Source organism: Chrysemys picta, chromosome 4, assembly GCF_011386835.1.
Source record: "Chrysemys picta bellii isolate R12L10 chromosome 4, ASM1138683v2, whole genome shotgun sequence".
In the NCBI taxonomy this organism is placed as follows: Eukaryota; Metazoa; Chordata; order Testudines; family Emydidae; genus Chrysemys; species Chrysemys picta.
In genome coordinates, this window is record NC_088794.1 from 108,000,061 (window position 1) to 108,014,344 (window position 14,284).

The following is a 14,284-nucleotide window of genomic DNA, read 5'->3' on the forward strand; positions in this document are numbered from 1 at the left end:
TTCCAGGGGAATAAAACATCTTTTCAGTCATTCTTGAACTCAGATTAGTTTTACTCCTTAGCCCCACAAACCCATTTAGGATTTCCTCTCAGCTACCTTAGAACACCTCATCCTTTGCCGGAGTGCTGAAGAGTCTATGGACCCCAGCAGTTTTTTCCTGTGGTTCTGTTTAAAGCCGTGGTTACTCTCTGCTACCTCATTCTCTCAGGTGCTGTCATTCCTGAACTAGAAGCTTAGCTTTCTCTCTGAAGAATTTCATTGTCAAAGAGAGGAGTGGGGGTTCTTCCATGAAGAATTTTAATCACCCTATCTGTAACCCTTTTGAAGGAGGCACAATAGTTCCTATAGTAACTACCAGACTGTGGGAGAAAGGCCAGTGCTCCCTCCCCCAGCTACAGATGGAGAACTCCCTCTACTTAGATGACTAGAAATCCTTGAACAGAGAAGCCGTCATCCTTCAGAATGAAAAGAAAAATCTTTGAAATACGCTCTCTAAAATGTATGAATAAGTACAAATTAAAAGAAACCACACACAACTATTTGACTTGTCAAATATTTTAAAATCTTACATATGCTTGTTTTTAAGGTTTGATGTATTTTCATACATAAAACTTTTCATTTTAATTTGAGAAGTTAAAACAATAAAAGAAAGACATTTGGGGCCTGATCTTGCTCTGCTTATTCAGTGAAAACTCAGGCTGGAGTAATCAGGCCAGGCGGAGACCCATAAAACACATGAAGATTTGTGGTAAAACAACCATTTGAATAATATTTTTTCTGGCAGTTTTGAATCTCAAATGTTTTGAGGTGGGTGAAGAATGCAAACATACATCTTGGAGGAATGCAGGCTTAAAATCTGTTGCCACCAATCCGATTTACAGAGATTAAAAGTGATATGATATGTGCCATACCTCTGACAACAGCTTGCTTTAACCCCTTGTAAGATGTAGAATTGTGAGTAAAATATAATTAAATATTATACAGCTACACATATTAAAGCAAATCTCTTTTATTAAAGTATTTTAAATATTCTTATGAGTAAAATATTTTTAATTCTTGGAGCTTAATGTACTTATGCAGTTTGCCAGATGAGGTATAGGAGAGCAAGTAATAAAACATACCTTAGTTTCCATTTTAAATAATACTTTCATACCAAGTTAACAAGTGCATTCTTGACATCTGATCAGTTAATCAGCTGAAAGTGCTGGTTTACTTTAACAGCTATGTACTGTAACAGTGTATGCATATTTTACAAAGATGCACACATGACTGGAGGATGGACATCAATATGCATGCAGAATGACAAATAAATATACATTAAAATATATTTTAATGCCATTGTTAGTGTTTTAAGTTGATTATCATGTTATCTTATATGCATTATGCATTTTATATACAGTCATTTTTGACAAATTTGTTCAGATGTTTTACTGCTTTGATGGTTAGTTGGTAACGGTACAGCATTAAAGTTTTCAATAGTTTTACTAACCCGAGATGAAATAATCTGCCATTATGTTACATCCCAGGAGGATCACCGCCTTGTGGATGCACACTAGGCTGCTATGGTAGACACAAACCTTGGATTTCCCTCTGAACCACCAATTGCTGTGGTTCAGGGTGAGCTTTCACCCTGACTTGGTCTCTCCGAGGGTACTCTTTCCAAGTTACAGCCTCATGCCTGTACTTCTCTCAGGATGAAATCTTGTGATTCACCCAACTTTTAGACTGGGTCCCCAGGTCACAGCACTCTTGTTCACCAAGCATGTCTTCAGCAGGTCCAGCTGGACTTCCCTTCAGGACTTGTGACCAGTATGAAAATGTAGTGACAGAGAAAAGCATCCTCAAAACAAAGTATTATTTATTTGTCCTTAGGAAGATAGGAAACAGAGAGGGAAAGGGTTAAACATGACAAAAGGCCTATACCCATATTATCCTATCTAAACCTTAGCCTTTCCTTGCGAGTGTAGGTAGGCCCCACTTTGTCCCAGACAGGGCACAGCAGACTGCATGGCAAGCGAAGGAGACTGCACTCCTACAGCCACTGGCTCTCAGACTGACCCTCTGTCAGTGTTCATATCTCATTAGAGGTTCAGCTGTAACTACTTCTAAGCACTTTGTTTTAGACTTCCTGCCTGAAAGGCCATGAGATTTCAAGTTGGCATCTTTCCTCCCATTCTGTGGATCCAGTCAGACTACTGATTCCACATTATTAGAGGCAAACTTCAAAGGCATTAATGCCTGTATTGTCTGCTTGAGTATGAACAGTCAGGGCTGTCTACAGCCAATGTCTTTTTTTCCCTTACGATAAAAGCTAACTAAGGGCTGTAAGTCTGTACCAGAGGGCTGTAAACTTTAGTCAGTACTAGTGTGTCGTGCACAAACAGGCCTGTGTGGCCCTTGCTGGTGCAACCTAAAAGTTCCCTCTTGCATGTCAGTGTAGTCCCATGCTGAGTCGTATCCATGGTGTTCAGGTGAGTTTGTATTCTGCATGGCTAGCCCATGCCATTGCCTGTGCTACTCTGGCTATGCCACTGTTTTTAGCACACTACATCAATGAAAGGTAGTGTGATTATGTCTGTATAGATGGGAAGCACATCTCCAGCCCCTAGTGTAGACAAACCTTTGGTTTCATATGCTCATAAAATAACATTCCCATAGCCAAACTAACATACAGCGTTCACAACTGAGTACAGAGCAGTTTCATATCTGTCACATATATTGTCCCCATTTTAGTTAGGATAACCAGATGTCCGGTTTTTAAAGGAACAGTATTTAAGCCCTCCTGCAGCTGTCCTGACTTTTTTTTAAAAACAGGCAAATTGTCCCACATTTTCTGTCTCTCTCCCCCTCCCCACCCCCATCAGTACTGGTGGGTCTTGCTGCTGGCCGGATTCCTGCTCATCAGCCACCCACCCACCAGCCGTGAGTGTGTGTGTGGGGGGAGGGGGTGTCCAGTGGCTGACAATGGAGATGGGTGTGCAAGGCTGGTGGCAGGATGAAGATGTAGCACATAGGGCCAGCTGCTCCCCCTGCTGGTCCATCACCATAGCCCTTGCTGTGTGCCGGGTCTCGGCCAGCAGGTCCCCACCCCCCGTCCCATTTCCGGCTGGTACTGGCTGCGAGCTGCAGTGGTTGGTGAGTGCAGGCAGGCGCCAGGCCGGTTACCTGTCACCTCTGCTGCCCACCCATCGACCCTTTACGTGCTCCCCTCTCACTGTCTTCTCCCTGCTTTGCCCCTTCACCACCACCACGCAGCCCTGCTGCTCCTCCATATCCCCCTGGCGGGGCGCATCCAGCTCTCAGCGCTGTGCGGAGAACCAGCCCCTGGTCGGAGTGCACAGCTCACCCAGCAGCCTTGCCAGCAGGCTCCTTCCTTCCGCGACTGCCTCTGGCTGGGCTGGCGCCTCGGGAAAGCCCAAGACCCACCAGCCTGGGCGCTGGCTAGGAGGAGCCAAGCCTTGTGTGTGCCAAAGCCCCACACAGCGCTGGCATGGGGAAGCCTCTCCACCCTTCAGCTAAGCTCTGGAGTGGTGGTGGGGGGAAGCGATTTCCAACCTGTTCTTGCCCTGATCCTGCAGGCTCCACAGCAGCCTCCCGGGCAGGAGCTTAGCACCCTCTTCACCTGCCCCCCGGTCCTGCCCCCAGGGAGCGCAGGGCTGCTCTGTCCCCTAGGCACCCTCCCCTGCTGATCCACCTTTCTGGCCGGGTTTGCTGAAGACCCTGCAGTCAGGTTCCCTGGGCCCTGGTGCACAATGCATCCTTAGGGCTTAATCCCTTCCTGCCTGCACTGTAGCCGGGGGGACAAGCAGCGGCTGGGTTATGTCGGTGGTCAGGTGTTAACTGCCTTATGACACTATGCGGGCAGGAAGGGACAAGCTGCTTCCAGCCAAAGGGGAGCGGGGGGGTAGAGGGGAAGATGAACTCTGCAAAGACACGGGCCAAGTCATTCCTCCCCCTACCCCCACATCTGGAAGCAGCTATCGTCCCTTCCCTCCCACTCAGTGCCAAAAGGCTGCTGCTGGCCACATTCTGGTGTGAACCCTGGCAGAAATCTGGGGAAAGGGGGCACATGACCCTGTGTGCTCCCCATGTGTTACCTGGCACTGCATCTTCCCAAGACATCAGGAGAGGTGGGTCCATCCTAGGGGCCTAGCCAGACATGAAGGGCAGAGAGTGCCTGGCAGGGAGGGTCGGGTCAGTCAGTCACACACACATGCGCACACACACACGATTTATGAGAATGTGTGTGTCACCTCTTCCTGTGTGAACCCTAAAGCCTTACAGATAAGAAGGTAAATAAAAAGAATCCAGCTATTCAATATTTCTTTTAACAGGGGCTCAGTCAACTTATTGTTAATTTGAACGTTTGTACTGCATAGTTCTGATTGATTGCCATTGAACTTGCTTGAATATGAGTAATTTTACTGGGTGTCCCGTATTCAGCATCGGGAAATATGGTCACCCTATTTTTAGTGCACCCTGGATGGCTCAGCTAAGGAAAAAGGCAGTGGACTGACACTCCGCCCCACTGTGTGTGCACTGTGTATGATGGCTGTGAAGTTCCTTCCCCCCCCCCCTCTGATTTATTGCATTATACATTTTATATATAGTCCTTTCTGCCAGGTATTTTGTTCAGGTATTTTATTGCTGTGCTAGTTAGTTGGTACAGCATTAATTATTTCAATAGCTTTACTAAACCAAGTTAAAATGCTTCTATTTCCTTAATGCACTAAAGCACTTTACATTTTGTATCTTCACAATGAAATTTGGAAATCTTTTGAATAATCGAAAAACTGTGATTCTGTAGCTCAAGTTAGTTTTTGAAATATTAAAAATAAGGTACTGTTATGAGTGTTCAAAAATATAGGGCCAGATCCTCAGCTCAATGATCAGTTGAGTTTCTCTGATTTAGAAATCCTAGATCCTTTGGACTCTAGGTTTCTTGGAAATTCTATGAGATTATGTGTGTAAACAATTACACTTTCTATGGTGGTGTTTCCATTGGGAACCTTGGTGGGGGGGGAGGGGAAATGCAGTTAGATTTCATTCACAAAATAGGTAAGTAGCCAGTTTATGGAAATAGATTATTTATTGTAAGATTTGCACCTCACTGAAGCAATTGTCTGTTATGTTATTCATAATGGGCCAGATTAATACTTTGTTTCTAGTGCAGAACACGGGGTGTCATATAACTGCACTGGCACAAGCAGATCTCCAAAAATGAATTGTGACTCAGAGAGGCACATCTCTGAGTCACATTTCTCCCTGACCTTGTGTTCCATGACAGGCAACTGAAGTATCCCACATCAGTTGCGATGCCAGACAGAGCATACTCCCTGCCTGGTACCTAATTGCCACTGCCAATTGAAACATTGGAAGGATGGAAGAGTGGAAATATAACTTCATCTAATCTCTTGCTTCTCTCTGCTTGTACCCCAGTCCTTCCTTGTCTGCTTTGTTGTGATAGGAAATAGTGGTGTCACAGAGTCTGCTTCACCCGGTTGCATGCAGACTCCCTATCCCAGCAAGCCCTATATGATTGTGCATGGTGGGTGGAGGATGGCTTAGTCACCTGCATGACTGCATGGTTGTAGGTTATAATCTAAGCCATAATACATTATTTAATTTTGCTCTGCTCTTTAAGCATCCTATATCTAATGTAGATTTTTAAAAGTAGTGTCTTTAAATTGGGCAATCAGATAAAGGGAATGAAGGCTGTATATTGGATTTAATAAATGACCCATTCAGCACATGTGAGTCTACTCTGTTACGGGACTGCCAAATTGCATAAGAAACTCATCATGTTTCTGAAATGTTCCAATCTGATATACCCTGGTATACTAAAATATTATTTTTGTGATGCAGATGAACAGCATGAAATCAACTGCTTGAGGCTGGAAAAAGTAAAATATTGAGGCAGTGAAAGCAGAACAGTGAGGAAAATAGCATTGTATTCTATGTTCTGGAATTATCAAAACATTATTGTCTCGTTCCTCAAAATGCCAAATATGATAGTGAGGGTACAAAGAAAAAATAAAGTGCAAGTTAAGAAGTACATATTTAAGATCTATTCAGTTACCAATAATGCTAGTGTTGGAGCTTGGCTACCAGAGGCCATAATGGTATCCTGTTTAACATATTTATGTTGGTTGTAAAATTAGGAACTGTCATTAGCGCCCCACATCACCTGCATAAGGGCAAAACACATAAATCAAGAGGCGTTCCAGCGCCATAAAAATGACATAGAACTGAATGGCATGAAACTCTCACAAGATATTTATGCACATGGATACCATGTACCAAGACACACGTGTAGGTTTTTAGTGGATTTGATTGACAAATATTAAAGGTGTGATTATCCAGTCCAGTTTGCATTTTCTAACATCAGCTCACTTATGTTGGAGTATTGTAATTTGAACTCCCTTCCCCCCCCACCCCCCCCCCACAGACACACTTTGAAACTGAAAGGGTCTAAAGTGAAAAAGGACAGATGAGCTATTAGTAAAAAGGCTTCTACATCACAGCTATTGCTTTAAAAATCCACATGCAGATCATTTACTGATTTCTGTTTGATCATATCCATAGACCTTATTCAAGTTATGTCATTCGCACACTGAACAACCATCATGTGCAATTAACACTGTAGAACTGGAAGCAATAATCAGTAAATCAGCTACATTTAAAAATATGCCAGTGAATTTTAGGGAGTGGTGTATAGAAATAGAATATTAATCAGAAAAAATATCTGAGTGGTGATGTCTTTAGGCTTGGTGTGAAAAATAAATCACAGTCTAGTTGAAAGAAAGAGAACCAGTTAAGTTTTGTTTGTTTGTTTTAAACAATGATTATATAAAAAGAAGAAACAATGCTTAAGGAACACCTGTAGATTTTTCCCACTTGGTTTCTGGTAAACCATACATGAAATGGCTGTATTGTGTGCAGTACTTACCGATAATAATCATAATGAGAACACTGATAACCTTTACAATGCTGTATATCTTACTCTAGCTATAATTAAAGCTAAAGTTTCCCTAATAAATATGGCTGCACGTCCTATTCACGCTAACTGCTCAGGGCATTTCAGGGCGTGGGGCAAGCTAGATGGAGTGGATCATCTCTAAATATGAGCCTGTATGTGGAGGACTGGGGGAGGAGTTAAAGAATAAGAGCCTAGAGTAGGGAAAGAAGACCACTTCATTTGCAGACTGCAGTAATCCTAAAGAATTTACAATGCTTTGAATTTTGTCCCTAAATCTTATACTTGATCAAAATCCTGCAAATTACAGGCATTCATGTAGCTATGGGAAAAGGAGAGACAAAAGCACTGATGAGCAAAACTATTCAGGGTCAGAGAAGTGGGGGTCAGTTTGTGGAGTGAAAACCAAAAGTAAAATTGATTAGTAAGAAACTAAGTCAAGTACAAGTATAATATTGATGTGACATATCTCTTCAGCTATTGTATGGAGTAAAAGTGCATAACTGATTGTGACATAAAATCTATTGTCTCAATTCAGTATGTAATGAAAGAATCTGGGAAAACTCTGCATTTGTTGTAGCTGTTTTTATGTATGTTCTTGGTTTCCTTTCAGAGAGTAGATGAAGATGACATGGAAATATTAGGTCTGGAGCAGTCACCATTTGTAACTGTTATAGGCTGTTGCCTGAATCTATTAACAATGAAGTCACTTGTGTGTCCAGTATAAATAGTTTAGAATTTCCTGCAAGGAAATTACATGAAGCATCAGTAAGGAGTGACATTACACTTATAAGTCAACATCCCTGTCATTACTTGACCTATACCTTTGTGTGCAGATATCAGACTTGGCAGCTGATGTCACAGAAGACTCCTACAAATTGTTGCTCTAAAATTAGTTTTTATTGGACAATTGATAATCAGCCTGCTAACAAGTTAGTCTGTTCAGTAACAGCTTTGGACTACTCTGTTGGTCTAGTACGCTATATTTGTTGTTACCTATTACAAACTTTATGACTCAGCGTCCTTGGCTAAATACATTGAGTTAGATTATGTCTTCAAGGCACTGTGGTGTGTAGAGATGCAACACTGCTTCTTGCGCTCCAGGGGCACTGTTCCACCAGGGTCTTAGATGTGAATATGTCTGCCCTCTGCAAGGGGGAGGGGAGTCTCCTTAAACCATCTCCTCTCTTACCACCTCCCTTGTCCCCCATTCCCTCCAAGCAGAGCTAGACACAATCTAGACCTAAAACAAAAAACGCTATATCTACAGAAGGTTACTTTCTCCCCTGCTTGGCTGTGTTTAGCCATCTATGACTGTCTTGTTGTTCCTGGCACCCCATATGAAGTAGAGATTAATGAAAGTTCTACTGTGTGATTTCTTGATTTTTTTCTCTTATTTTAGTCATCATTGCCTTTGAAAACATAACTGCAAGTTACTCCCTTTCTATTTTTAAAACTATTTATTTTAACAAATAGTATGGAGATTGCTGTTTGAAGACACAGCAGTTACCTTGGTATCTGGGATATTGCAATATTTCCTTATACTTACAGTAGGAAATAGTTTTGATACCTCAGATATCATGGAGAGGAAATTGTTTGCAAACGGTGACTTCTTCAGGCACTTCAGTCCACTTTCAAATGAAGGAGGTAGCATGTTCAGAAAGATATATTTCTTATCTTTACAATTATGGAGTAATTTTGGGGGTTTTGTCTGCACATTTGGGTGCACACGCATTATATTTAGCATCTTCTACTTTAATATTTCTTATTTTATTTACCAAACCCGGTCCATAGTCTTAGCAATATGAACAAAGAAACTTCTATCGGGACTTGGGCCATATTTGTCTAGCCGGGTGGCTCTCAATCTATTTACCAGCTCTCTATGTGTTATGTGGGCCGCATCCACACAATATATATACTACCTGCATGGCCCTGAGGATGTCACATGGGCTGCAGCTGTGTGCTGATTGGGCCACAGGTTGAGAACCATTAGTATTGCATGTTCATTTTCATAGTTCCCGGGCACTTTAACAGCTTTGAAAAGAATAATATTGTGCCACAAAATTCAAGTCACTGAAAGTTCTATAGTGATTTTACTTACTATAGTGCAAGGCAAAGTTGTAATTAACAGTAATGGTGTTTAAAAATGCAAGAGTCCATGTCTATAGTATCTTTCCAGTGGTGTAATCAGGGATACAGCATGACTGAATGTGCAGACATTGGAACATAATTGTTTTTTATTCAGTTATAGGTGCCCAGCGCAGGAGAAGCCCCAGTGCCCTTGCCATTGAAGTATTTGAATCACATTTGGGAAGTCACATTTTACAGGTAAAAATAATGGCTTTACCAAAATAATCAAGATGACTAGACAGTAATAATATTTCTGCCAATTATTATTATGCTGTTATCAGGGCTTATGTTTATGACATTTTTTTGTACAGATTCTAATTTTTTCTTTTTAGAAAATCTATGAGTGAGAGAAATTTAATGAGATAGGGAGGGCAAGTACTCTTTGTGCTGTAATAATTTAGATGAATCACACTATGTAGCTATATTGGACTGTGCAGTAACTGTTGCTCACAGATATACTGTGTGTGTATAAAACACCATTTTGGGTAAATAATTTGATTTTTGTAAGTGTCCTGTTCAGATTTAGAATTTCTTTTCTCATTTTAGTTTACAAGCGCCATTTCCCTTCCCCTGCCCACAATTGTCATGACTCTAACAGTGCAAATTACAAAAATCTTCATAGAGAAGAAATAACAGCATGTCTTCCAGGTCTTAGTAGTAAATGAGATAAGAATAATTTGATTTTTCCCAAAGCATTTTATGACACCGTACAGTAGGTATATGTGACAAAGATTAGATTGAACAGAAATGACCTGATAGAGACATTCATGTATGTTATGTGTTTTGTTTTGTCAGGGCTTGGTGATTCCACAAAACACTTTTTAGGTTTTAGTTGTCAGCGATAGAGTAGAAGCAGGTAACAAAGGCAACAGCAACAAAATGGGCAGTGTTTTGTCAATGTAGACTAAAAAAACAAACAAAAAACCTTATGGAAATAAGAAACCTGCTGTGCATATGGTCTTTTCTAACTGCAGCACTAAATAACTGCTGTTATTTAGCAGAAATTTCTGCTTCTCAATCCAAGTATGCAGCATGGAATATTGTCTTTTGATATGCAAGAGATGCAAGTTAGGATACTATAATGAGAAATATTCCACTTCATCAGAAACAATTGAGAGATATTTCTCTGTACTACCACAGCTGTAGCTTTCAAAGGAGCTATGGATAATCTCCAGGTTTTCATACCTTTTTGCAGTTAGCTAAAGTAAAATGGTAACGAAGATAATTCTAGCAAAACGTAAAAATTACCACTGGAATGAATTTGCCTTAAGTGCAAAAATTATGAATGAAGTGATTTAATTATTTGTATGTCCTTGGCAGAGGTCTAGGTTCAAGGTTTTAGTGCTGTAAGCAAATACTTATGGTTACTGTACCAAAGATGGTAAATGTGCACCACTGAGTTTTGCATAATAGACACAAATGCGGTTGTGCTGTCTCACAGATGTAACAAAACAATACAAAAAAAGAATAAATAAGCAGCAGTTTTGTGATGTTTGAGTTTGTGTAATTTGTCAGCATGCTGCTATGAATATATAAATACATACTGTATATATAAAGGTACGCTTTTTACGATATGTATTACTAGTAATACCCAGATAAAACCTCATTGAAATTGATTTGTGTCCAGTTTTAGTCCAGATGTCGATACTGACCTTATAATATGCATAAAATTCATTTTGTTGTTTGAGGTCTATCACACTACAACCTTATTAGCTATTTGGAATGTAAATTTTTCATTCATTGAATGACTAAGAAGCTTTCATCATTTTTTTATCTGCTTAAAGCAGATTTCCTTTTTATTTTGGATTTCCCCCCCAACTAATACCTAGGGGATGTAAGAGGTATCATACAGATAGCAAAAAATCACTACAGCATGTGGAGTTGATGGTTTTCAGTCTGAGTCACCATAAATTCCATATTGAATATCTGTTGAGGTGTGGCCTTTTCAAAGAGGGTGTTGGTCTCTCCAAATTGCTTCCATTAATCTTCAGCAGAATTGATAAAAGAAAGTTCTAGGGTGACATTTAAAAGAGAATAGATTGTGGATGATGGATAAAGAGCGCAGTGAACTTATAATGGATGTAAGTTAGTCATAATATGTTAAAAATCTTGTCTCGCTTTAGCAGGCTAAAACGTATAAAACAACACTCAGTAAGAGATTATAGGGAAAGCATTGAAATACAGTAGCTGCAGGAATCTCAGACTATCACCTTGTGATGTCATTGGTAGAAGCACCTTGTGATGTCATTGGAAAAGTATTCCAGAAGGTCGGAATACTAGTAAGATGTCACAAATCCAACTAGAGTCTCCTCCAGTGGAATGCTGCTCTAACAAATATTGCTTTGGTGGGCAGTACTTCTAGAAATGACATTGAAAGCAATACTGTGGTAACTGTTATTTGAGAGAGAGAGATGAACAGAGAAATATGTGCCAACCTGCAAAAAGTACTGTATTGCAGGAGTACCCATATTTTTCAGAATCTGTGATCTAAGGAAGCTGGATTAATAGGTAATCTGTTCAGTGCCCTTCATAATTAATATTTTACAGTCCTGGCTAAAGGTAAATTCAGAAATTAAAGAGACTTTTTCTAATACTTTTGTTATTTCAAAATTTATTGACAGACACACGAGAACCACAATATAGTCTATATTTAAAAAGTGTACATAGTTTGTTTATAGTGATGTTATAAAAATTGAAATGGAGCAACATCTTGTGACATTTTAAATCTTGATTCTACAAGCAAGTACTCTCAGTCAATCATGTCAAAAATTTCCAAGCCACAGCCAATTGCAGTATATCATACTGAAGAGATGATTCCCACGGTAGGTTTATGGCCAAAAGAAACTACGCACAATGTGCTCATGGAAAAAAAAGGAAATACCCCAAATATTATTATAGCAGTAGCCTCACAATCAGAAAAGAAGCTTTCAGACATTATCCAATTAAAACACCTGGATGGAGAAATAGTGGGAATGCCTTGAATAGAAGAGAAACCAGATAATTAGAGTGGCCCATTAATTATTAGCAAGACTTCATTATACTCCACATTCATCTTATGCATGAGAGTAGCTTTATAATGAGGTTAGGCTGCAATGAAAAATATCTTAAATTTTACCTTTGTGGTGTATTTTTTACTTCATTATAAGTTCAATGAAAAAACTTTGATTTCTGTTATCTCTTATTGGCAAACTTTAGTTCAAGCAAGACTTAAAAGTTAAGATGAATATGGTCAGTTTACATCTCTTGATACTTTCTTTAACTTCTTAACTATTGAGGATTAAGAAAAGGGGTCAGTGACCCCATATTCTTTATATAATCAAGAATGATCAGGAAATGTAGAACTAAATATAGAGAAAAGGGAAAGTTAGTGAATATATTTGCATATGCAAATTAGCTTAATTGATACTGCTTGCCTCTACAGGGATTTTTCATTACAAACTGGAGTGCTACATTGTTCAGCTCATATTGAGTAATTTAGTAACTAATGAGACCAGTTTGCACTAATTTGCATATGATAAATGAGCTTAATTGCAGTAAATAACTTGGAGGCATAATTACTTAATTTTCCTGTGTTGCACGGCTTTTAAGTTCACGTATGAACAACTCAAGATAATTTTGCATATTTAAATTAGTTGCTTTTAAAATTTCTTGAACAAAAAAGAACACACCTTAGGATTTGAACTGGAAAACAATTGAAAGTAAAGTTTACAGTATTTTTAGTAAAAATTTAGATAAGTTCTTAAATATGTGTTTTGTTTTATTGTTTTTTTTATGCCAAGCTCTTATCAAAGTAGATATATTTAGTATTAGACACTCTGCAGTAAGCTTTAAATGTAAGATTTGGAAAGAAATATTCCATTAACAATAATAACAGCAACTTTGTATCTAAATTGCAGTGATTCTTACTGACTGTGTACTCCTGTATATAAGAGCAGTAACTTTTAAAAATTGATGTCAGTGAGGTGAAAGTGCCTGACTGATTGGTCAGCAACTGTAGTTTTTTAATGGTGCATTAAATTACCATACACAATTGCATAGGCAGTGGTTGTGATAGATTCTACAAACTGTCCTACCAGTGTACTTCTACTCAATTTTTTATGCACCATTCTTTTCACTCAGAAGACTATTCAAGTTTCCATGTCCACTAAATCTTCATTTTATTTGTGGACTTTATCGTGGTGGCAGTTATGATGGTGCTTTATGTCATGTAGAGTTGTTCACAAGGAAGTGGATTGAGAACACCAGCTCAGTTCCCGTAGGTCAAAAAAACAACAACCACTTAGCCAACGTTTGGGCCATTACAGGCCTTAGATGGATTTGAGCCAGTGAACAAGCTCAAAATTCCAGTGACAATCCCCAGGACCATCTAATAGCACTATAACAGTGAATCATGCCCCCATGATTTGCAGGTAGAGAGGGATTGTACTGATTTCTCCATCCAGTGCTGAAAAAGGGCTCAGCTACTTTCTCAACAGCATTCTCTCCTTTCCTTGTGGCTTACAGAAGGTCGTCTTGGGGGATTTGTACATTGTCCTCATACCACCCTTGAAAAAAATCAGAAAAACAGAAATCCACTTTAGATTGTGCCTCACCATCAGAGCTGGGAATTCCTCTTTCCTTCCTCTAAGGGTCATCTTCATGATGTTTCTGGTCCAGTGACTCCTTGGCAGCATGGCTTAGAAGGAGCCACACTGTCAAGGACCAAATCAGAGCTAGTTGGGACTTGTGATGCTGCGGAATCTTTATGTGATAGTCCCTGGTCTCCTGTGGATTGGATGGGGATCTGGCGTGTTTGTGTGCATGCTCCATGACCTTTTCTGAGCTAAGGAAACTCCAATCCTTTGGTGGAATGGTAAAGAAGAAATTTCCACAAGTAATTCTTAGTGTAGGTTTACTCTTCTTTCGCTCCATTCTACAGGATCTCACATGGGATTGGGGCCATTGAGTTTTCTTCAGCTTTTCTGCATTTAAAAGCTCAAAAAAATCCCAAATCCACCCTTGGGTATAAGAAGTCTGCTGCATTGCTGCTAACATTTTACACAACTTACATTAAATTACATATTTTCATGGAGAATCTAAGAGCCATATGTGTTTTGTTTTTGATTCACAAATACAGTGCCCAGAAAACCCATTTGTCAGCTAGTATGTGAGAATGTAGTACAAACAAATCTGTGTGGG

The 14,284-nt window shown here is 39.7% G+C and overlaps 1 protein-coding gene across 11 annotated transcripts in view; it reads left to right on the forward strand.

The window, feature by feature from the left end:
* The window catches only part of NPAS3 (neuronal PAS domain protein 3), an 801,528-nt gene that overhangs the window by 386,604 nt on the left and 400,640 nt on the right, over window positions 1-14,284 (forward strand). For all 11 annotated transcript variants that reach the window (XM_065595458.1, XM_065595453.1, XM_065595454.1 and 8 more), the window contains one exon: window positions 9,222-9,304. In XM_065595458.1, coding sequence (XP_065451530.1) covers window positions 9,222-9,304 — 83 coding nt within the window. The remainder of the gene's footprint in view (window positions 1-9,221; window positions 9,305-14,284) is intronic.